This window comes from Pleurodeles waltl, chromosome 2_1, assembly GCF_031143425.1.
Source record: "Pleurodeles waltl isolate 20211129_DDA chromosome 2_1, aPleWal1.hap1.20221129, whole genome shotgun sequence".
Classification (NCBI taxonomy): domain Eukaryota; kingdom Metazoa; phylum Chordata; class Amphibia; order Caudata; family Salamandridae; genus Pleurodeles; species Pleurodeles waltl.
The window spans coordinates 741,217,181-741,242,931 of record NC_090438.1 but is presented as its reverse complement, the minus strand read 5'-3'; the positions used below and the strand labels follow the sequence as shown (position 1 = coordinate 741,242,931).

Genomic DNA, 25,751 nt, shown 5'->3' with positions numbered 1-25,751 from the left:
TGCAAAGGATTCTGGGTAACAGAACCTTGTCCGAGCCCCACAAGTCACCTCATCTTGGATTCCCCTGGGTTTCTAGTTTACAAAAATGTGCTGGTTTGCTAGGTTTCCCCAGGTGCCGGCTGAGCTAGAGGCCAAAATCCACAGGTAGGCACTGTTTTCTATGAAAAAATGTGATGTGTCCACGTTCTGTTTTGGGGCATTTCCTGTCGCGGGCGCTAGGCCTACCCACACAAGTGAGGTATCATTTTTATCGGGAGACTTAGGGGAACGCCGGGTGGAAGGAAATTTGTGGCTCCTCTCAGATTCCAGAACTTTCTGTCACCGAAATGTGAGGAAAACTTGTTTTTTTTGGCCACTTTTTGAGGTTTGCAAAGGATTCTGGGTAACAGAACCTGGTCCGAGCCCCGCAAGTCACCCCTCCTTGGATTCCCCTAGGTCTCTAGTTTTCAGAAATGCACAGGTTTGGTAGGTTTCCCTAGGTGCCGGCTGAGCTAGAGGCCAAAATCTACAGGTAGGCACTTCTCAAAAAACACCTCTGTTTTCTTCCAAAAATTTTGATGTGTCCACGTTGCGCTTTGGGGCGTTTCCTGTCGCGGGCGCTAGGCCTACCCACACAAGTGAGGTATCATTTTTATCGGGAGACTTGGGGGAACGCCAGGTGGAAGGAAATTTGTGGCTCCTCTCAGATTCTAGAACTTTCTGTCACCGAAATCTGAGGAAAACTTGTTTTTTTAGCCACTTTTTGAGGTTTGCAAAGGATTCTGGGTAACAGAACCTGGTCCGAGCCCCGCGATTCACCCCTCCTTGGATTGCCCTAGGTCTCTAGTTTTCAGAAATGCACAGGTTTGGTAGGTTTCCCTAGGTGCCGGCTGAGCTAGAGGCCAAAATCTACAGGTAGGCACTTCTCAAAAAACACCTCTGTTTTCTTCCAAAAATTTTGATGTGTCCACGTTGCGCTTTGGGGCGTTTCCTGTTGCGGGCGCTAGGCCTACCCACACAAGTGAGGTATCATTTTTATCGGGAGACTTGGGGGAACGCCGGGTGGAAGGAAATTTGTGGCTCCTCTCAGATTCCAGAACTTTCTGTCACCGAAATCTGAGGAAAACTTGTTTTTTTAGCCACTTTTTGAGGTTTGCAAAGGATTCTGGGTAACAGAACCTGGTCCGAGCCCCGCGAGTCACCCCTCCTTGGATTGCCCTAGGTCTCTAGTTTTCAGAAATGCACAGGTTTGGTAGGTTTCCCTAGGTGCCGGCTGAGCTAGAGGCCAAAATCTACAGGTAGGCACTTCTCAAAAAACACCTCTGTTTTCTTCCAAAAATTTTGATGTGTCCACGTTGCGCTTTGGGGCGTTTCCTGTCGCGGGCGCTAGGCCTACCCACACAAGTGAGGTATCATTTTTATCGGGAGACTTGGGGGAACGCCGGGTGGAAGGAAATTTGTGGCTCCTCTCAGATTCCAGAACTTTCTGTCACCGAAATCTGAGGAAAACTTGTTTTTTTAGCCACTTTTTGAGGTTTGCAAAGGATTCTGGGTAACAGAACCTGGTCCGAGCCCCGCGAGTCACCCCTCCTTGGATTGCCCTAGGTCTCTAGTTTTCAGAAATGCACAGGTTTGGTAGGTTTCCCTAGGTGCCGGCTGAGCTAGAGGCCAAAATCTACAGGTAGGCACTTCTCAAAAAACACCTCTGTTTTCTTCCAAAAATTTTGATGTGTCCACGTTGCGCTTTGGGGCGTTTCCTGTCGCGGGCGCTAGGCCTACCCACACAAGTGAGGTATCATTTTTATCGGGAGACTTGGGGGAACGCCGGGTGGAAGGAAATTTGTGGCTCCTCTCCGATTCCAGAACTTTCTGTCACCGAAATGTGAGGAAAACTTGTTTTTTTAGCCACTTTTTGAGGTTTGCAAAGGATTCTGGGTAACAGAACCTGGTCCGAGCCCCGCAAGTCACCCCTCCTTGGATTCCCCTAGGTCTCTAGTTTTCAGAAATGCACAGGTTTGGTAGGTTTCCCTATGTGCCGGCTGAGCTAGAGGCCAAAATCTACAGGTAGGCACTTTGGAAAAAACAGCTGTGTTTTCTATAAAAAAAATAGGATGTGTCCATGTTGTGTTTTGGGGCATTTCCTGTCGCGGGCACTAGGCCTACCCACACAAGTGAGGTATCATTTTTATCGGGAGACTTGGGGGAACACAGAATAGCAAAACAAGTGTTATTGCCCCTTATCTTTCTCTACATTTTTTCCTTCCAAATATAAGAGAGTGTGTAAAAAAGACGTCTATTTGAGAAATGCCCTGCAATTCACATGCTAGTATGGGCACCTCGGAATTCAGCGATGTGCAAATAACCACTGCTCCTCAAAACCTTATCTTGATCCCATTTTGGAAATGCAAAGGTTTTCTTGATACCTCTTTTTCACTCTTCATATTTCAGCAAATGAATTGCTGTATACCCAGTATAGAATGAAAACCAACTGCAGGGTGCAGCTTATTTATTGGCTCTGGGTACCTAGGGTTCTTGATGAACCTACAAGCCCTTTATATCCCCGCAACCAGAAGAGTCCAGCAGACAAAACGGTATATTGCTTTCAGAAATCTGACATTGCAGGAAAAAGTTACAGAGTAAAACATAAAGAAAAATGGCTGTTGTTTTCAGCTCAATTTCAATATTTTTTTATTTCAGCTGTTATTTTCTGTAGGAAAACCTTGTAGGATCTACACAAATGACCCCTTGCTGAATTCAGAATTTTGTCTAGTTTTCAGAAATGTTTAGCATTCCGGGATCCAGCATTGGTTTCACACCCATTCCTGTCACTAACTGGAAGGAGGCTGAAAGCACCAAATATAGTAGAAATGGGGTATGTCCCAGTAAAATGCCAAATTTGTGTTGAAAAATTCGGTTTTCTGATTCAAGTCTGCCCGTTCCTGAAAGGTGGGAAGATAGTGATTTCAGCACCAGAAACCCTTGGTTGATGGCATTTTCAGGGAAAAAACCACAAGCCTTCTTCGGCAGCCCTTTTTTCCCATTTTTTTGGAAAAAACAAAATTGTCACTGTATTTTGGCTATTTTCTTGGTCTCCTCCAGGGGAAACCACCAACTCTGGGTACCATTAGAATCCCTAGGATGTTGGAAAAAAAGGACGCAAATTTGGCGTGGTTAGCTTATGTGGACAAAAAGTTATGAAGCCCTAAGCGCGAACTACCCCAAATAGCCAAAAAAGGGCTCAGCACTGGGGGGGGAAAGGCCCAGCAGCTAAGGGGTTAATAACAGACGTATGTTTGCCTTTTTCAGGTCTTCCGGAAAAAATCCTGTAGTTAAAGAGTTATTGATGATTCTTTTTACAGGTGTGGCAGCAGAAGTAGATAAAAGAATGTTCCTGAAGATGTGTGGTGGGCAAGGGTCAGAAGGGCAACCGGAAGGCCTGTTTGCTTTGGCCAAATCCATAAATTCACCTTGTGATATTTGTTTGAAGGAGTGCAGAGCCTGGGTTGGCTTATTCTTGGAGGGGATTTTAGGAAAGGGGTTGGTGCTGATAGATTTTTTCTTCTGTTTTAAATAGGAACCCAATGTGTCTGTCTTGGTTGTGTAATGAGTTGCCAGTTTGTTTGTGAAATCTTGAGTAGTGGGATGACTTCCTTCCATGCATTTAGGTTTTTGAAATTCATTGAGGATTTTATAAAAAATCTTTGGTTGCAGATTCAGCATTTAGAATTCTGTCTGATTAGTACCTTTTTAGCTTTTTTGATTGATGATTTGTATATTCTGTTAAGTTTATATAGCTGAAGTTTGTCTTGAATGTTGTTTGTTTTGAGCCAGGTCCATTGCAATCTTCTGATTTGTTACTTTATCTTTTTAAGTTCTGTGTTTCTCCAAGGTGTTGGTTTTCTTTTGTCCTGTTTAGTTTTTCTGAGTGGTATTAAAATATTGAAAGCTTCCTGTAGTCACTCACAAAGGTGTGGAACAGCAATAATTGTATCTAGATTTGTGTTGGCTGTTAGTTATGTTTCTAAGTCTTAAAAATTGAGTTACTTCATGATCAATAGATGCATGTATGTAAGTTGCTATGGGGTGTGTTGATCTGTGGTATTGTATGTCGGAAAGTTATCAAATGGTGGTCTCACCATGTGATTGGCATGATGCTATGAATGTTAATTAGTTCAGGCTTTGCAAAAATTACATCTAGGATGTGTTGAGCGATGTGTGTGGGATTTTGTACAACCTGATGAAGGGTCAGTGCAACCTGGCCAGTGGTGATAGCTTTTGGATGGGGCATATTGGGTTTGTCAAACCAAATGACTTAGGTCCCCAAGAATGCATAGGTTTGAGTATAATGTTATAAGGTTTGAGAATGTATCTAGAAAAGTGGCTGGGAATGTTGAGTTGTTAGATGGAGGTCTGTAAAGGAGGAGAGAGTTACAGGAGGAAGTTGGTATAGGGTTGCATGTGGTGAGGAGGGCCCCACAACCTTATATGGAAATGTCTGTTTCACTGAGATTTATTACTTGCTTGACTATAATAGTTAGTCCACCTCCTCTCTTGCCTATATGGTTTTGTGTGATGGTATGATAGCCCGGAGGAACGGCATCATGCAACACTGGGACCATGTCATCTCCTAACCATGATTCCGTTATGAACAGTAAGTCAGGTTGTGTGTCCGTGAGCAGATCATAGATGTGGTTCTTGTTTTTTTTTTTAGAGTGATTGGGCATTTATAGCAGGCAGCTTAGAAAATGTGTGTTAGTGGCGGTTTTGTTTTGTTTTGGAGAAGGGTGCGCAGTATATTTTAGCAGGTGTGTTGTTAGTTGTCATAACTGTGAGATGGTTACAATAGTCCTGTTTTTCAATATAGTGTTCCTCTTCCAGCAGGCTTAGGAGGCATCTTGTTTGGTCTGTGTGTGTTGGTGGTAGACTTGGTGGCTGAGAGAAACGTGAAGAGTGTACTTTTGTTGTAGTGTAGCCTTAATTATGCAAAGGATGAGAGGTGGGTGAATGAATGTTGCTGTGCTGGGGTGCTTGTGGGGGATGTTTGTGAAGAGTGACAATGTAGGAGTAAAGGTTGGTCAAGATTTGTATTCTTTGTGTAGTCATGAGGGTGGGCGGTGGTGTGACGGAAAGTATTATGAAAGTTTGTGTTACTCTGATGTGCTGATGTGTGTGGTCTGTTTTGTTTTTGTAGAATAGTGAGAGGAGATATAGATGTCGTGGTTTTCTGTGAATGATTTGTATGTCAGTGCTGGTGAGTGGTATTACAATATTACAGGGGGTGTTGATGTATTTTGAAGAAGAGTGTATGAGGCAAGAAGAGATGAATGTGGGTCAGGGGTGTTTGTGTTAGTTGAGATGACTGGAAGAGGTAACGTGGGTGAGTGGAGTGTAAGGATTATATGGTTGTGTGTAATTGGTGAAGAGAGGAGAAGGGTATTTGTAAGATGGTGTGTTGGAAGACTGGGTTTAGGTATTTTCATGATAAAAGGAGGTCTGTGTGAAGAAAATAGAGGATAGTGCTGTTTATTTGTATGAACAGGGAGTATGTATCTGGATGGCTGAAAGTAATGTATAATGTGGTTTTGTGTTGTGTGGGCGATGGTAGGTTGTGTTAGTGGGAATGGACAGAGTAGTGTTTGCTGTGAAAATGAAGGTGTTTTTTATTATCGTAGATGTGCGTGTGTGTGTGTAGGTTTGGTATGTGGGGTTTCGTGTTGGTTGATGAGACATTCAAATCTGTATGAGGTCAGTTTGTGATGCAAGATTTAGATGTCTTTGCTGATAACGTGTTTGCATGTTGATGGATGTGTAAGGGAGCAACGTCCTTTCTGGTAGATGGAAAATTGGGCAGCATTTCTGGCCCTAGGCTGACCAGTCCCGAGCAGGCCCAAACAGGCAAATGCCTTCGTCCTCTCCGCCCTTAGCCTTGATACCAAGGCTGAGTCGCCCTGAGTTCTAGGCTTAAATAGCCCTTTTGGCCAATAGCAACGTAAGCTAGTCCTAACACTAACCAATCAGATTTGTGACCCTAAACCCCCCAAACCCAGCCCTATTCACCAATCACACCCTTAGCCCTGACAACCAATCACAACACTAACCCTAAAACCACAAACCAGTGTGAATCCCAACCCTTGTACCAATCACAACACCAACCCTAAAAACATGAATCATTAGGAATCCCAACCCTGGTACCAATCACAATACAAGCCCTAAAAACACGAACCAATAGGAATCACAGCCCTGGTACCACTCACAAAACCAAACCTAAAAACATGTACCAATAATATCAATCACAACACCATCCCTAAAAACACGAACCAGTGTGAATCCAAACCCTAGTACCAATCACAACACCAACCCTAAAAACACGAACCAATAGGAATCCCAACCCTAGTACCAATCACAGCACCAACCCTAAAAACACAAGCCAACAGGAATCCCAAACCTAGTGCCAATCACAGCACCAACCATAAAAACACGAACCAATAGGAATCCCAGCCCTAGTACCAATCACGACACCAATCCTAATCCTTAAGCCAGTAGAAATACTAATCTCAGCAACCAATCACAGGAACATATGAAGCAACCAATAGAAACTTATATAAGGGCAAGTTAACTGAAGCCCAAGCCACTGTGGGAAGGGAGTAGAGTGTTGCTGCTCTATTCAGAATCTCCTTGGATACAGCCAGCCTGAATCCACACTTCCAAGCAGGCATAGTCTACTTTCCAGGTAATAGAGAGATTGTAAAAACACTGAAATACTGCTTGTCGCTCACTGAGATATTTGGCTTTTTCAAGGGAAAAATAGGTGATGCAGACACTTTCTAAACACAATTTAAACCACAGAGACAGATTAAGAAGTCTCTTAAACACACTCTAGTTAGCCACTTAGGTGTATGAAGCCTTTTTACTTAAAAAGAAGGGTGGGGCTTTATGTAGTCTTTTGACACAAACTAGGAATGAAATTTCAAACAGTCACTGCTGAAAAACAAAACAAAAAAAACAGCAGTTTAAAAAGGCCAAGCCGCCTGAAACAAGGGAGCCTACAGTAAACAGGCACAGATAGCAGTAGAAAACACTTTTCAACAAATAATATTTCCCAGAAAGGTCTGGGGCTCCTTGCCTAGGTCTCCTAGGATTCCTTAATCACTGGGCTGTATTAGGGCGCATGAAAATAGCTGACTCACAAAATGGAGGTGGGGTGTCTTGGGGTTCCCTCCACAAACCTAAAGCCCCAGTGCAGGTGTTAGAGGAGGGCTCAGGTTGCCTGGGAGTTACAGAGCCAATCAGCAAGCCCAAGCCCCTGTGGGAAGGGAAGAGGCAGCTGCTGCTCCATTCAGAATCTCCTTGGATACAGACAGGCCGAATCCACACTTCCAAGCTAGCAGAGTCCACTTTCCAGGTAAGAGAGAGATTGTAAAAACACTGAAATACTGCTTGCAGTCAGGTTTCTGCTCTGTATTTTCAGCTTGTATAACATTCTAAAAATAAAACTACAAGTCCCAGAATGCAAAGCAGAAACATAAACTAAATGAGCGAATCACGTTTTCAGCTAGGGTACTGGACAACTCTAGGAATACTACTCCAAGAGCTGGTTTCCAGCTTCTATCACATTCGAAAAATAAAACTACAAGTCCCAGAATGGAAAGCAGAAACATAAACTAAATAAATGAATCACATTTTGAGCTAGGCAGCTGGACAACTCTACGAATACTACTCCAAGAAGTGGCTTCCAACTTTACGATATTACAGTTGGAATGCCCTCTTGAATAGTAGTGTATCACAACTAAGGCACGGCAAAGCCAGGATTTCAGCACCTTACCTGATTGTTATTCATCACAGACTGCAGCTACAGCTCATGGGCGGGGTTTGGCTGCCTGCACAGAAACAACTCATTAAATAACTCATTATACCCGGAGGCTCAAACAAACAAATAAATATCTTCAAAGCAGAAAATAGCTTTAAAATGCTATGCAGCAACACAGCTGCTGCATATAAATGTTAAAGCACTAGATACTGAGGCGACATAATTTTAAAGCCATATTAGACCTATATATTCCATGTCTAGCCACTCCCCGCCCCTTCAGCTCACTGTTACAACAGTTTTTTTTACATTTGTGATGTTTTTCTCTTTAGAGAGCATTAAATGTAAAAATGTCAAAATAACTCGGGCAATTAATGTTCTTTCTGGAGAGAATGCACTTTTGTCTAGTGGAAGCTTGGACTTATAAGGTAGCGCAGAGGATTAATGTACCTGCTGCAAAGAATGTGTACTACGCAAATTATAAAGTGCATGTAATCTAAAAATTTCAAAATAACTCTGGCGATTCATGTCCTTACTGGAGAGACAACATACTTCTATCTAGTGGAAGCTTGAACTCTTAATAAGGTAGCACAGAAGATTAATATGCCTGCTGTAAAGCACGTGTACTAGGCAAATTACAACGTACATGTAATGTAAAAAATGGCAAAAAAAAACCCTGGTGATTAATGTTCTTTCAGGAGTGGGGAACATAGTTTTGTCTAGTAGAAGCCTGGACTCATAATAAGGTAGCACAGAGGTTTAATATGTCTGCTGCAAAGAAAGTTCACTAGGCAAATCACATAGTGCATGTAATGTAAAAATGTAAAAATAACGCTGGCGATTTATGTTCTTTCTGGAGAGAGAACTTACTTTTGTCTAGTGGAAGCTTGGAGTCATCATAAGGTAGCGCTCAAGATTAATATGACTGCTGGAAAGAACATGTACTAAGCAGATCAGAGTGTATATAATGTAAAAATGTCAAAATAACTCTGGTGATTAATGTTCTTTCTGGAGAGTGAACATAGTTTTATCTAGTGGAAGCTTTGACTGATTATAAGATAGAGCAGAGGGTTAATATGCCTGCTGCAACGAACGTGTACTAGACAGATCACAGAGTGCATCTATGGTTAAAATGTCAAATTAACTCCGGTGATTAGTGTTCTTTCTGGAGAGAGAATGTACTTTTGTCTAGTTGACGCTTGGAGTCATAAGGCAGCGCAGAGGGTTAGTGTGACTACTGCAAAGAATATGTGTACTAAGCAGATCAGAGCACATATAATGTAAACATTTTAAAATAACTGTGGCGACTAATGTTCTTTCTGGAGAGAGAACGTACTTTTGTCTAGAGGAAGCTTAGACTCATGAAAAGGTAGCAAAGAGGGTTAAGGTTCTTTCTGGAGAGAGAGCGTACTTTTGTCTAATGGAAGCTTGGCGTCATCATAAGGTAGCGCAGAGGGTTATTGTGCCTTTTGCAAAGAACGAGTACTAGGCAAAACACAAAGTGCATATAATTTAAACATTTCAAAATAACTCTGGCGATTTATGTTCTTTCTGGAGAGAGAACATACTTTTGTCTAGTGGAACCCTGGAGTCATCGTAAGGTAATTCAAAGGGTTAATATGCCTGCTGCAAAGAACGTGAACTAGACAAATCAAAAAGTGCATGTAATGTAAAAATGTCAAAATAACTCTGGCGATTTATGTTCTTTCTGGAGATAGAACCTACTTATGGGAGAGCCAAAAGAAATGACTCTAGTAAGGTAACCGTGTGAACAATATGACCAGCCCATTTTTTTCACTGTGCGTGATGTGAGCGCCATGGCCGCTATTTGCGTGAAGGGGTAAGACAAAAGGAAAAAGTTGTTCACCCACGCGGATGTATATCGGCAATGGTGCAATAATCCATGTAACGGGGTCAATCTGCAAGGCGTTAACAAAACCGCCCCAAGGCAGGACAAATGTAGAGCATTTACCTATGACATCAAGGGATTTTTGAAAGGAAAGCCCACGAACGAGTTAAAGTGATGGGCGTGACATGGGTATGGTTAAAAGCACACAATACTTATAACAGGTCAGAAAGCACTTGCACACTCAACCTAAAAAACTAGCCATGGCATGATGCACCCTACAGGTTAGTAATTGTTTCAGAGCAAAATGTTCAGTAAATCCTAGCAATAATTCTATTTTTCAGACTAATGTGAGGTTAAGGTAATTGAAACGGTACATTAAAGAAATCATTATGCTAGACATTGCAAATGTCTTCTACATACATGGATTCTGAGATGCATTTGACATGGTCAGTGGTATCAAAAGTCACTGAGTTCAAACAAGATTAAGAGAACTGTTTCCCTAGTATCAAGCACCTCTGGCCAGGATGCATCCAGTGTGGCTGAAAGCTTATTTTGTGACCCTAAACAAAATCCAGGGTAATTTTACACAGCTGAATTTACATTATATTTTCCATGCTTTTCCTGATAAGGACATAAGTGTTAGTTTGATCATCACTAAGCCAGGCTGGAGCAAGGGATATATTCTCTCAAAATTGGTGTGCAATATCACATGGTCCAGTACTCTGGGACGGAAACAGATAGGAAAAAGATGGAGTCATCTGCTAGTGGAGTTCCAGATCATACTTATCATACTTATAATTACATCTTCTGAATTACATTGTGCGGTGTACTTTAACATATGATAATACATCTAAACTTCCTTCTACTCCTCAGGAAAGAGAAAACTACAATATTTACATGTGACTGAACACCCAAGTTTAAGAGACAAAGCAAGAAAGAGATCCAGGTGCTGGGTAGATGGAACAATATTACCATCTGATTATATATACGTTTTGAATTCTTAATAGCAAATCTGCAGAAAGCTCAAGCTTTGTTTACATGTATTCACCATCTGCTCTAATCACTTCCTATGCTGGAAAAGTTTGAAATTTACTCCCCATGTGGCAAAAGTAAAGTTTTTCTCAGGTGCGAGAAGAGATGTGAATTTGAGGAAAAGTGCTTCTCTTTTGAGAAAAAAAAATAAAAAATTACAAAATAATTATAAGTAATATATTTAATTGTTTCAACCCCAAGGTCATAGAAATAGTGTACACCAAGCAGGGTATAAAAACAACAAATTTCTTGTGGAAATATTCAAATGTGGAGAAAGGGCTTTATAAAGAAAATTTCACCCAAAAATTCCAGTGAAACATAAAAAGAAGCCTAGTTTTCTGACAGTTACCGCATTCTAGTGGTGACAGTTTGTTCTGGGCAGTCTCTATACCCAGAAGGTATAAAGGGCTCGGAGTCAGTTGTAAGGCATACCAACAATGTATCGCTGCACTTCACTGGGATTTAAAAACAAAGGACAAAGAGTCTGCGTTCAAAGCCCCAGAGCATTAATTCACAGAAAACTCAATCTGTGAAAGAGTCTTGACAACCAAGCTTGCATGTGGAATTAGCACAGCTAATTGTATTACTTGACAATTTTTTTGTGTAGGTCAGCACTGGAAACAAGTGAATCTGCAATCAAATTTTCGCAAGAAGCTTGTGTATTTGCTAATGTGAAAATTAAATCCACAAGCATCTGCTAGAGAGTAGGTATAAAGCCCTCTAAACACCAGGGATCTTTTTTCATATTTATTTAAAAAAATTGTGGTGAGAGGGTGCAGGCATCAGGTTTGACCAAAGAGCCTCAAAGTTTTTCTGCCCACTCCCACCCTCTGGAGGCAGACTGAGGTAGTTCATCTGCCCCATGGCAAGGCAGAGAGCCCACAACACATCGAGAATGTTTTTATTTTTTTTGGGATGAAAAAATATGGGGTGGGGCAGCCCAACCATACATCTGGCCTATGCCATGGTGAATGACCATTCTAGTCATGCTCCAGGCATGCCAGCAGCCGGGAATCTTACAAATACTGGCCAGTTCTGAAATCTACAGACCTAGACAAATCCAGGTTGAGGAGGCTTGCATGGATCCTGCTAAATTTGCTCACCCAGGATGCCTTACAAATGACATACTTTGGCTTAACTCTTGCATTTCACCCCACATATCTATTAGGGAAAGTTTCAGAATATTTGGGGTCCACAAAATAGATGGTATACAAGTTGTGTGGCTGGGCCTACTGGTGGAGATACAAATGGACTAAGCTGGGGACCATACGAAGATCAAACCGACTTCATATGGTCAGTTTTCATCTATTGCTGTCACGAGTCCACGTACACATTGGGTACTGTTTTTTCTGGGAGAACTGTAAGAATGCTTGGTGATAGGGATTTGGTGTATCACATCAGATTCTAGCTATGTGAGGGGAAATCTGTGATCTTACTTCAAGGTTGAGTTCTGCAGGGCATTAGGGGTCAGAAAAGGTTGTGGGAGCCACGCAAGTCACACAATTCTAGCTTTCATAAAAGTCTTTAGGTTTTCCTGAGTGGCAGCAGAAGCCCATAGCTGAATCCCACAGCTATCCACACTGCAAACAAGGGACATTTTGGGGGCAAAAAGTTTGATGTCTCTACATTGTGTCTTGGGGCATTTCCTGTCAAACCTTCGGTTGATGCAATTTTTAGGAGGGAAACAAATGTGCTTACTTCCCATTCCAGCCAAAGAAATCCACAAAACTTGGGTATCTTTTGAATCCACAACTTATGGGAAAAAGGACATGAAACTGTCCTCCTGCATACGTTTTGAGGAAACAGTTAAGAAGTTTGATTCTCTCAGTTCAGTTATATTAGGCCCAAACTTTACTGAACTGTTTCCCCATTCATGTTTCAAATACTGATGCTGCTCAATGAAGACCAGATGCTCCTTTGATGAAGACATCACTGCCTGCTGATCCATTTAAGAGAGATTTAGCAAATGTGCATTTGTCTTTCTTGCAAGTTTTTTTCCTTTAGAAAATCCAACTGCTTGTTTTTGGTTAGCTCCATAGTTGTATGTTTTCCAAATTAATTTTTGTCTTATTTTTTGTTTTGCATGAAGCACACGTTTTCCAATTAGAGTATTAGTTAAGGATGTCTGACCCAGTGTCTAAATGTGATTGTTTATTAATTGATGGTGATTAATTCCACTGCACAAAATAAATGTATGCTGTTTGTATTTTTCACTTGATTCTGTTTTTATTCTGTATCATTCTTTTTAAGTGTCTAATGATAAATGCTTTGGTTAGATTGAGATTCTTTAGATGCTTTGGACAGCCTCTGATGTTTTTGTACTTTTGTCATTTGGTTTTGCTCATGATTTACGCAATCTTAGCATTGTTAATCTAAAGGGCAATAAATGTATAAACTTTACTAAACTGGTGTGGTGATTCATGGGCAAATAGGTCATGGTGCATATACATTATTGACTCCAAATTGAATATTTTGATTATTGGATGATATATTTGATGTTCATTGGTTCACAGTATTTGATTGGATGTTCTCTCCTGTCTGAGTCCAAAGATCCGAGTCGACCTCTTAGGGTAATAGATGACTTACCCTATATGTGACACCTTATCATAAATAAATTAAATAATATAACGTCTGTCACGCCCAGACCCCGAACTAGGCCTTTTTTTATTTTTTATAACTCTGTTTTTATTGGTTTTGAAGAACATGATCAACAATAAACATGCATCGCAGTGCTGGTTATCGCAAGACATGACTGTATCATTATATTACAGTGCCAGAGGTCCACATTTACATAAATCCAAGCCAAGAGACAATGGCAACCACTGCGAATGAAGTTCCCACCTGGCCCCTCATCCCGCTAAGAATCCTTCTGTGACCAGTCATTACACAGATTGTATACAGTAGAAACATGTCTTTGCCACAGTTAGCCGTCAAATATCCAATTGGTTCAAGGCGTACCTACACCCCCCTCATCCTCCGTGCTCCCTGCAGAATTTGGGTTCTCCACTCCAATGAACCGTTCCAACAACAACACGCCCCAGGCCATTACATCTGTTAATGCCCCCTCATCCCTGGGTGTCAGGCGCATATGCTGTTCCTCCGCAGCGCCCCATTCCATCAAGTTTCGCAACCAACAGGGAATTGAAGGACTCTGGGGACTCACCCAAACAATAGTTACCCTGCGCCTGGCCAACGCCAACTGCGCAAGCTTTTATGGGATACTCCGGCCTGTGGTTTCGTCACTACCCCCAAGAGACATATCAGTGGTGTCGCTTCCACACCCAGTCCTGTGACCTCTCCGTACCACTTCCTCCCAGAATTTAAATACCACTCTACAGGTCCAAGTCAAATGTAGGAAGGAGGCACCAAAACCTCCACACCTAGGACACCCCGCCCTGCAGCCCGGGTCAATTCTGTTTAGTCAGCCTTGGCGTGAGATATGCCCTGTGCATGAAGTTGAAATGCAACAGCTTGAATCTATTATTACATGACACCGTACGCACCAGTGATAAAGCCAGATCCCAATCAGCATCCTCCAGACATTCCCCTCATTCACGCTCCCACGCCCTACATGCCTCACTCATCCTGTTCGGGAGATCAACCCGAAGGGCTTTGTAGAACCGGGTGATCAGGTGTGAACCCTCACCCCAATTAATCAGGCCATTCAGCACCGTCAAGGCCTGGGGGCCATTGGAAAACAACACCAAATCTCACAAGCCACACTCTCCATTTTTGCATATTGTAAAAACTGTCTAGGACCCAGACCGAATGTGTTCTGAGCTTCATTAAAGAAAATGAACTCCCCGTTAGGGTATAGATCTCCAACCACTTTACAGCCTTCCGACCTCCAGCCCTCCATGGACATCAGATTTTCCATTTCACTAAACGTTGCCAAGTCATATATCCTCAACTCTCTATCGAACGGTTCCCGTCCGAGCACAGTCTTAACGGCCTGATCCAAAATCCAGGCTGTGGCCTTGACCAGATAGGGAACAACCAACTCGGACCAACCACTCGCCATCAATAGATGCGCCAACTTCCGTCCGTCCAGCAGTCCTGCAAACAATCTCTTTTACCAATTGTTGGACTCCGTCATCCACTTCGCAGCATGCTGCAGGTGCGCCGCAAAGTAATAATGTCTGATGTTGGGAATCACCAACCCTCCCCCTCGAGATCCCTCTGCAATACAGGCAGCGCCAACCTACTACGTTGACCAGGCTAGAGAGGTCAGCAAACTGTCCAGATGGCGAAAAAGCAGAGCAGACAGCGGAAACAGGGAGTTCTGAACCAGATACAGACACTGCAGCATGTACAACATTTTTGCTACTGCAGCCCTACCCATTACAGAAAGAGGTAATCTTTTCCAGAACAAGACTGGCCGGCAACCACACGTTCTACATTATGCTTTTTATGTGCTGCCTCTATATGAGTGACCCAGAAGCCAAGATACCGGAAACGCTCAACCTCCTACCTGAGTCCTACACTCAGCAAATCACCCTGCGGGATACCACAGTAGGACCCCAAGGGAAACAGGAGCGACTTTTTCCTATTTACCTTAAAACCCGAGACTTCTACGAATTCACCCAACATCCGTAGCAACAAGGGCACAGAAGCACTTGGTCCCCGAAGCTATACCAGTGCATCATCTGCATATAGGGACACAATGTGTGTAGTCTGCCCCATCCGGATACCCCAGGGTCCAAGCTCCTCTCAGAACCAGATCGCCAGCGGTTCTACCGCTAGGGCAAAAAGAAGTGGCAAGAGCGGGCATCCCTGTCTGGTACCCCTGCTAATCTCCCAGGATTCCAATAACTCATCACCCACCGAACCCGCGCAGAGGGGGCTTTAGGGGCAGTGAACAGTAACTTCACTCATGCACAAAAACTTGGGCTAAACCACATACCATGCAACACCGCTAAGAGATAGTCCCATTCAATAGTGTCAAAGGCCTTCTCTAGGTCCAATGGCACTAGTGCCATTTCATCCTCCACTTCCTCAGTTTCATGCAGAACATGTGCTAGGCGATGCACATTATAGGTCGTGCTGCACCCGGGGATGAACACGCATTGATCCTAGTGCACCAACCTCCGAATCACCCCACAAAGCGGAGTAGCCAAGATCTTACACAATATCTTTACATCACCATTCAGCATGGTTAGCGGGCGATAGGAAGAGGGGTCCCCAGGCTTAAGCATCAAGCACACAATGCCCTGGCACTGGCACATGGTTTCTGGCAATAGGCCCCAGTCTTGGGCCTCCTCAAACACCACCAGGAACTTCTCCCGCAGGAGTAGGGAGTACGTCTGGTACAAATCAACCGGGAAACCATAGCCCCCCAGAGCTCTAGATTTGGTCATCGCATTGATTGCCTCACTCACTTCCTCCACAGTAAGAGCAGCCTCCAAAACATCCCTACTCTCTTGCCCCAAACGCGGAAGCCACATCCGCCGCATAAATCCCCCCACGCCATCATATGGAGGTGGCGCACCAGCTCTCGATACCGTCTGAAGGTGCTCCATCAACACCCGAAGGATGTCCGAGCGTTTAGTGATCATCTCACCACTCGTATATGTGCACAATGGGGGGCGACTCCACCTCTCGTTTCAAAATCCACTGCAACAGCTTGCCAGATTTGTCCCACTCCCTGTGTAGACGTTGCCTATATGTCCTGAGTGTGACCCTTCTCAGCGTGTCCCAACAGCTATTAACCTCCTCAACCTGAGTTCCTCCCTTTCAACTATTCTCATATTTGGCGATTGGTGCTGCAGAGGCACTAACTTCACCTCCAAACTTGTGAGTTCCTGTCTCCATTTGTCTGCGTACCCCGCATGCGGTACCTACGCAGACCCCCCGCAAGACCGCCTTTAGAGCCTTCCACTCAATACCTCTAGACGTCATTGTGTTCCGGATAAAGTCAATATAGTCTTTTGTGGCCTCCCCCACCTTGACCCGACACCCCGCGTCAGTCAGGAACTCTGCAGGCATGCGCCAGGTACGTACTGAACCAGAAGCATCAGACCCCCACTGCAGGCGCATCAACACTGGTATGTGATCAAATAAGAACCTACCCAAGTGTGTGACATCCAAGACCGTCATGCTGCTCAGTCCACCCAGAAGAAACCGATCCAGCCGACTATAGGTGTTGTGTTTTGGAGTGGCTCGTGTACTCCCTACCCTCCGGATGCAGCTCCCTCCATCCATCCCGTAATCCTAAATTACTCATAACTTCTATTAGAGATTTCACCATCAAGGGTTTAGTTCCCAGCCTCAGCGGGAGACGGTCCATTTCCCCATTCAGTATACAGTTATAATCTCCAGCCCACACAATAGGCCCATCCATTCCCTCTCCCAAAATCTCTGGTATTCTGGCATAAAAGGAATATAAGTGTTAAGGATAATGATAGGGATCCATCCAACATGCCCTCCACTGAACGTACCTACCCTCGATATCTACTTCACTGTACATGTGGGTGAACGGGACCCCCAGGGCCTCCCATATGGTTACGCCCCTAGCATAGGAGGAGTATGAGGATGAGAACATCTGACCCCGCCACTTTTTGGATAATTTCTGTGCTTCCTCCTCAGTCATGTGCGTTTCCTGAAGACAGGCGATATGAACCATATGTCTCCGCAGAAAGGAATGTACCCTGTAGCGCATGGTATACCTCTTCAACTCATGGACATTTCATGTCAACATGTTAATCTGTCGACCCATACCGATAGTTAACCTCCATCCCACCCTCTGGATCTCCACCCCTGACCTACCCATAGCCGGGGGAAGACCAGGAAAGTACACTTAGTCCATCTCACCCATACACCTGCACTGCTGAGGCAAACTTCAAATGTTGATAAACTTCACCAACCAAATGCCCCATACCCCCAGCCCCCACCCAGGATAAACTGTGAACCAAGCACAACAAACCATACTGTAGCTCCATGCTATAGTTGCTGCCAGGGCAAGAGCATAATCTCCAACTACCCAGATATGAAGACCTACCACAACCGTGGAGTGACCACCCCGGCTCAGCAAACAAAGGCCTGAATACCAACCCAGCATAGATTGATATTATCATATACCTCCCCCAATGTCCAATACATTCCATAATTCAAATGTTTAAATGACACCCCACCAGGACCTTACTTTCGGGTCAGCTGCACCCCTCCTCACGAAGAGAGTGCTCTCACTTTGACACCAACCCCCATATAGAGTGCACAGCTGTAATTTCCAGCCGTGAGTAACATATTCAGCCCCGCGCAGAGAACCTCTCCGCTCCCCGCTCCAGCTCCACATTCGAACCCTCCGCCAATCCACCAGTCGAAACAGCTATTGTCCCGTCCTGTTGCATCACAATTCTGTGGGCAGGATCTGTGGCCGCCGCCTGAGTCACGGCATCCTTCTGCTGAATGTCGTCCCTGGTTCTCCAATCCGGGACATCTGATCCAGAAGGCCCAGGAGCCACCCTACCTGCCCTTCTGCCATACTCGGAGGTGCTTTGTCCCACATCTCCTGCCATCGCCATACCTCCTCCGGTCGTTCGAAGAAGTGGGACCTGCCACCTGAAAGCACATTTAAATGCGATGTGTATTGGAGCACATATCTAATGTTCATGGCACAATGCTTCGCTTTCACCTCTAGGAACCCCTTACTGGAGCTCTGTACCTTGTTCGTGTAGTCTGGATGAATGGATATTTTGCAGTTCTCAAACTCCGCCCTATCAGATTCCCTGGCTGTCCGCAGGATACAGTCTCGATCTTTGTAGTTCAAAAGGCGGGCGATGCTAGCCCTCGGTGGCGCACCAGGCCTAGGAGGCGCGATGAGGGCCCTATGAGCACTTTCTACCACAAACACCCTGGACAGCCCGACCGGCTGCAGCACATCTCTGATCCAACTCTCCATGAACGTTTCAGCTGTGGACCCCTCCGCACAATCCGGGAATCCCAGCAGTCTGATGTTATTCCGCCGGGACCTGCCCTCTGGATCCTCCAACCTCGCCTCCATCCATACTACTGTGGAGTTTGCCTGCACCATCTGTTTGCGCAGGACCCCCACCTCCTTTTGCAACTCCACGATGGAGCCCTCCGCCACTTTGACCTTGTCTGACACCTTCCTGAGGTCCGCCCGAAGAAGGTTCACTTCAACTGCCACCGACTCTATCTTTCCCTCAGGGGCCACCCTCGAACCTTGAATAGCCACACGAATCTCAGCTTGTGATGGCTCCTCTGTGTTTGCTGGCTCACTCAGGCCATCTCCACCCCCCAACCTCCCCCCACTCGGGTCTGGCGCTGCGGCAAGGGAACCGGAGTGGTATACTGCTCCATGGTGTTACCTTGCAACGCTTCTGTCCGCCGATTCCGCCGCCACCCAGGGGCCAAACAGCGTCCCCGTCTTGACGACTCAGGGAAAAGGCAAAATGCCCGGGTTCACTTTGCCAGCAGTTCAGGGTCTAATTCTCCAGTATTCAGGGTGCCGTTGTACGCCGTATCCCAGCGCACTGCCTCAGATTCGAGAGAATTGGGCACCACCAGTATCTCCTCCCAGCAAGTCCAATGCCACTCATCGTGGTGGGCCCAAATCCAAACCCCTGGCCGTTAAATGAGGTTCCCCCACCACCGAAGTCAGTGCAATGGCCACTCCTTACCCACTTGTGTGGCAGTTCCTCCGGCCTAACTCGGCCCCCTCCTTCTTGCGGCTCCACAGGTCTTCAGCCGCCCAACCAAGGGTCCACCAAACACCGGCTCCCAGGTGGGTCACCAGTCCAAAGGGGCACGCCCGACAGCGCTGTCTCACATAGTTCAATGCTAGCGTGTGGGCGCCCCAAAGTTCATCAGAGGTCCAGTACATGCAGCCTGGGGGCCACGTATGAGGAGACCTCGACCCCCAACAGCGTGCACCATGTTGCCAGCCTGCTGCAAACACCTCCTAGGCCCGGTAGCTGCCCCACGGACACAGTCCCGAACAGGATGCCGAAATGTCAGATTTGGCGCCGCTCCGTAGCGTAGCGACACACTCAGGGTGCCGTCCCATAATACGGGGGGGGGCTTATCACCTCGGGCACCCCAGGATCAATGTAGGATATAGCTGGGAAGTGGGAGCTCACTAGGAGCACGTCCTGTCGGCCATTTTGCTTCCCCCACCCCACCCCCCCGGACTAGGCCTTATTGCTAATAATGCAGGGGCCCTGGTCTTACAAGTAGGGCATGTAAGGGTTTGGTTTAATATTAAACATGTCTTTACAGTGAAAATGCCCTGAAAGCTATTTTCACTGTAGAAGGGTTAGATGTTCCATTGAAACGCATTGGGATAAACTATTTACTAAATATTATCTCTGGGTAGGAAGCAACTCCAAATTTAATTTCTGCACTTTTGAAATACTTATTGCAAGCCCAATTCACTGGTGAAATCACATTTGTAGTAAATATTTTGGAATTATTACTTTTGGCATGCTTCAAGTCCCTTTAAGCTAAATTTGCATTTTTCCCTCCACTTGTGCTGACCAGTAATTAGCATTTTAATTGGCGTGAACGATTTGTGAACTTGCTCCCATGACACGGACAAACGTCTTGGGAATAGGGAGGTGTTGCTGTGCCCTTGACAGGATGGCCTGTTGTGTGGGCACAGGACTTGATTGACTTCAAAGAGGTCTACCCTGTCACACGCAGATGTAGCGAACGCCTAGGCCTTCATCTTTTTTTTTTTGTCACTGGAGCTAGTCAGACCATCATCACAATGGGCTTCTTTTTGACATCACAATGTCAGATCCCTCTGGAGCAGTTGAGAACTGCTTGACAGATGTACTGGGGAGTTTTCACATGGCTCTTGGGATGTACTTCAAAGGAGAAAAACTGAATGCCAAAACAACTTGTCTTTATCCACACACTGGTTACTGGAAGTTCAGCCTTTGTTTGATCACACTTCAGACTCTGAGTTTCTTCGGGGTAGAAGGATTGCTTAAAGCTAGAGCTTATTGTTCATTGTGGGAAGACACTAGGGTTACCACAGTGTGTATCTCTCACACACATACACATACACACACACACACACACACACACACACTAGTAAAGCTGAACACTTCGGCCATCTTGAAAATGGTTAAGGCATAGTCAGGGGGTCATTGCCACCCACTAGCTTGTGCCAGGCATAAATGTGACATCCACACTTCTGGACTTGAGAAAGATCAGAAGAGGACTGGACCTTCTGTCTAAACGTGAGAAGAGCACTATAGGACTGGCTTCTCTCCCTTGTACCCATGACAAAGAAGAGGACTCCGTGTCATAAGGCTGCTCTCCTTTTCAAGCTACACAGATAACACAAGCTGTAAGAAGCCTACCCTGCAACTGCTAGGATGGTCAGTAGCAGTTGGAACGGGACTGGACTCTGCCTGCCAACCTGTGAGTCTCTAAATGCCTCCCATGAGGTCCTGGCGGAAGTGGTTTAGGAATGTACTCCTGTGTTGGAATGGGAATTAAAGGACTAAAGTCAGAAGGTAAAATCTTTGACTACGAAGAGCCTGTTTAGTGTATCCTAACTGTATGCCATCACGTTCAGTGTCAGTTTGCGCTTAGGACCTGTTCTACTGCAACTATTGACTACCATTGCCACTTTGTGCTTCATGTCACTATTTTTACTTTAAACTTTAAAATATTATATATATTTTTCTCCTTTTTAGATGTTTGTCTTTTTGGCTTAAGCTTGTTTCCTACTTTGTATCCTATGCTTCTAATTCATTTTGGGATTTTTTCATTGTTTCACATTTCAACTTTATTACTGCATAAACGCTTTACACAGTGCCTCTAAATAAAGCCCATCTGTTCTGTGCTACCAGGTGGTTGATCTCCGGTTTATTTTGTGACTTCACCCTGACAAGGATTGTGATCATTATTTGAGGTGGTTACTCATCCTTCTCAACTAATAACCCAGTTTCTTACAAGCAGTAATATCAGGAACTAGGAGTCCTCCACAGGCTGTCAACTTCTTGAGGATAGACATGACCACATCAAGGAAAAATCAGACAGAAGCTATACTCTCACAGGAGACAAAGCACATTTTTCTCAGCAGACCTAAATCCTCACTGTTCCTTAAGGCCAAATCAGGAAACCGACCTCTTTTAGCTCTGGACCCCTTAGTTGGAGCAGCAATTCAACTAAGAGTTAAGGACACTTTTTCTGCTGTCCTTTAAAGCTAGATCGGGAGTCCGCACAGTAAGAAAAGCCTTTTATTTTCTCTAATTTGTCGAGAAATTCCATACTACCCTACACCAGTTACATATCATACTCTTCTACATGTCTATCACTGTGATAGACTTCTGGTTTATTAAAATGGTAGTTAATAGACTCTAGGAAATAATGTGGATAAGAATACATTTATCTGATAACTCCAAGTGACCTTTACTGATACAATAACTGGTTAAGCATATATCACAAACTTATGAGTACAGCTGCTAGCCTTGCAATAAAACTAATAGAATCAGTGGAAACCTCAGGTAAGAAATTAGAAATTCTTTATCACCATTATGCTGACTCAGGCAGAGGCACATCGATTGTACAATATTTACTAAGTCATGGTGTTCCAGTTATTCAGTGGAAAACACAATCTCAAACACTTTTTATGTTTGTACATCTTCTTTTATCATATAATTATTAACACCCGTATGTTAGTATCGTTTACTTCAAGTGTGAACATGAGAAATTAATTGAAAAAAATCTTACTGCTGAGGGCAAACAGTTAATTATGAGAAAACACAGGACCTGATACTGTAATGCATTCTCAATCTGTAGAATCAGGCATACTGTTCTAATTTTTGCAGACTGTTATTCAGAATGCCTTTTCCAATCAATACAGTAGGAAATTGATAAAAAATCTGCTAGTTCTCAGTGTGCCAGGACAGCATCATGGATGAATAGCAGGGCTGGGCCTCCTGCCCACCCCTGGAATATCCCCACCAAAACTCAGAAGGTGGTTGTATAGACCAGTGATAACGATGTCGGATAGTGTTGGGGCAAGAACAGGTCTCTTTCCTGCGAATGAGTCAGAATTCTATCAACTGAACCAAATGAAACTATTGCTCATTGCACAGAGCTGTTAGTCCAGCACCTCCTCCACAGTTTGCTCTATTTTCATATGTTCTTACCTCTCAAAGAAGATCAGAGAATCTATGAACTTAAGAGGAGTTGTAGATGATCTTAAAAAAAAAACCTCATTGCAGAACATTTTGTGCGCACGGTATACTGCATCTCATGACAATGACTCAACTTCTCTGCGAGCAAACATATCTTGAGTATTCAATACTAACCTGTAAGAAGTTTTTCATTTTCAGATTTTTTTTATTAAAGTATTAGAAAGTTTTCAAATGTCACTGACTTTTGGCAGTTGAAAGGCCTTGGAACATCTCCTTTTCAAATAAACGTTACTTTTGATACTTTATGAAAGGTTTCTATTTATTATTTAAAAAAAGCAACATAGTTTTTTTTAAGTGCTCTCTTTGACTTTGCTATTGCTGGTTTGTTCTTTGTTTTTATCGTGCTATTGTGTAACTATAGAATATTATGTTTACAAATTTACAAAAGAGCTTATTTTTTGTTGCAGTTAGATTTTTATGCAGAAACCCTGTGTTTGGGAACGAGGCTATTGCTGTTACATTCGAGTTTGTGTTTTTTTTAGCAGTTTAATAATATTGTGTTTGCATTCTGTGGCTATTTATCATTTAAGATATTTAACCAAAATCATGTTTTATTGTTCAGGCAAATGAAATGTTGTTCAGCGGAAGAAAATTGACTGCGCAGGAGGCATGTACAAAAGGTTTAGTCTCTCAAGTTTTCTGGCCTGGGACGTTCACGCAAGAAGTAATGGTTCGAATTAAAGAACTTGTGACCTGCAATCCAGTAGTAAGTCAGACTTTTTTTATGTGTTGTAAATGAAATGCTGTATGTCTGAATATACAAACAAATCTTACCTTCGAGGTTGCTCTTCTTCTTAATGACCCCACTTTTATGACAATAATTCTTGACTGTAGAAATGCTGTTTTTACAAAGCTTCTTCTTGTAGGCTTTTTGTGGTACAGGTCGAAATAGAGGACTTTTTTCAAACGCTTTGTTTTTAAATGCATTGAGAGCGTCGCAAACATAGTTACTATACTGAAGAAATTCTGGACACATGGCTCAGATATGTATCACTGACCTTTGCCATTTTTTTAATATCCTTTTAAGCAGACTTTAAAGTTTTGAAGGTTAAGTTTTACACATGTTCAGTTATTTATTTCTGTGTTCTCACCCTGTCCATTGTTTCATCTGCTTCTTTCAGAAAAGGGAGACTGTTGTCAGCACTTTTAGAGATGTAGACTGTGTGGTGGAAAAATAGTGTGCTCAGGGGATGTGCTTCTGGAATTGTCAGAATCTCATCATTCCTCATGAAATGTTAGTTTGGCAGTGAGAATTGACAACCACAAGAATCTCTTCGATTCCACAGATCTGATAGTCATCTAGTTGCAGATTCCTTACCTTTCAATTTCCCCCAGGTGTCAGACTGGATTCATATAATTTTGGGAGCAGTACCTTTGCGCGCCGTCAGGTAGCGTTGATGGGCTCTGTGTTTGTTGTTGGCATAGTCCGCTCCGGATATGACATATCTGCTCCTATATAGGTGCCACCCCAGCGGGCTAATGGCAGTTCTTTTCTTTCCGCGCCACCAAGCGCTGATCCAAAGAGAGCTATCCCCTCGGTCATTATTTGACTGGGTTTTTCAACTTTTTGTCAAAGATTTTTTTCGTGTTTTCAACTTCTGCTGCATCGAGGGTGTCATAGAGGAAGCCCCGATGCAAGCTCTGCAGTTCATGTCATTGAGCGAAGTCTGTAATGGATCCGCACGTCGTGTGTCTTTGGTGCCTGGAGCGAGACCATGACCTGAAGTTGAGGGGGCGTTACCTGAAGCTGATGGTGGCCCTATGCTCGACTCCGCAAGTCGAGATCTTGTTTGAGAGGAAGGTTCCGCAGGCCTCGAAAAATCATAAAAATTTTACTACTCTGTTACCTGCCTCTTAGTTTGCTAATAGCATTGTTACCAGGGCAGGAGGGTTTATTTTTGAACACTCACTTTTAATAAATATATTACTAAAGCATGATGTGCTCCCATCGTTATTTACAGACAGAAAATTTCCAAAAGATGACCAAAATCCTTTCCAACTAATTTGCAGTTTTACTGATAAAACTATATAATGTATTATCAAATCTGTGAACATCTGGTTTCAAAAAACATATTTATTCTTTGCACATAACCAAGATAAGTGTTGTGATCTGTTTTCATCCTGTTAAAATATTATTTTCATCACACAGAAGTACAAACAATGGGCTATCACAACTACTGAAATATATTTTGAAATGTTTGTGCAGATGACTTTGCTATTTAAATGTTGTGTGTTAGGAAAACACTGATAACATCCTGGAACTCTGGACTCAGAAGGAAAATACATTTGAAGACAAACTGGCTTATGAGCTCTGTCTCTGAACTCAGAGCAAATGTGACAATAACAAGATTTAAAGGCCTCCTTCACTTTCTGACTGAAAAAAACACCTGTTCTATGTTAACTCACCAAAAGAGGCGAGTAAGTCCTAAAAATAGCTTGACCTGGTAACATGACTCGCCATGGCGATTGGGCGAGTAGAATTTCAAGTCCTGTTCCGGTGATCGGTCACAGAGTCCTCAATTATAGTCGTCCCACTCAAAGTCCTCAGGCGATTGGGTCAGTCGAGACACAAGAATAAATCTAAGAAGTTGAAGCATTCTTCGACTTCTGATGGATACAACTACCTGTGGATTCCTCACCTAAAGAATTTTCCCCACGCGCCAGCATTCAACGGAAATGTTCTTCTAGCTCTGCACGTCGACGTCACAATTGCCCGACTCCCACGCGATGCCGTATGATGTCATCCAGGCCATAAGAGGTCCTCGTTGACGTGCAGACGTCAGTTCCCTTTTTTCCATGCCTTCGAGTAACGTTTTTTTCTTGGAGGCTACAAGAGAGCTACTGTTTCACTTCGTGTGTTAAAATGTCTCAGCCATGGAAGTCGGGTTTTAAACCCTGTAGGGAGTGCAGA

At 43.8% G+C, this 25,751-nt stretch overlaps 1 protein-coding gene across 1 annotated transcript in view; it reads left to right on the top strand.

The window, feature by feature from the left end:
• Positions 1–25,751, top strand: part of CDYL (chromodomain Y like) — a 347,146-nt gene that overhangs the window by 257,372 nt on the left and 64,023 nt on the right. The window contains exon 6 of the mRNA XM_069217515.1: positions 23,403–23,546. Coding sequence (XP_069073616.1) covers positions 23,403–23,546 — 144 coding nt within the window. The remainder of the gene's footprint in view (positions 1–23,402; positions 23,547–25,751) is intronic.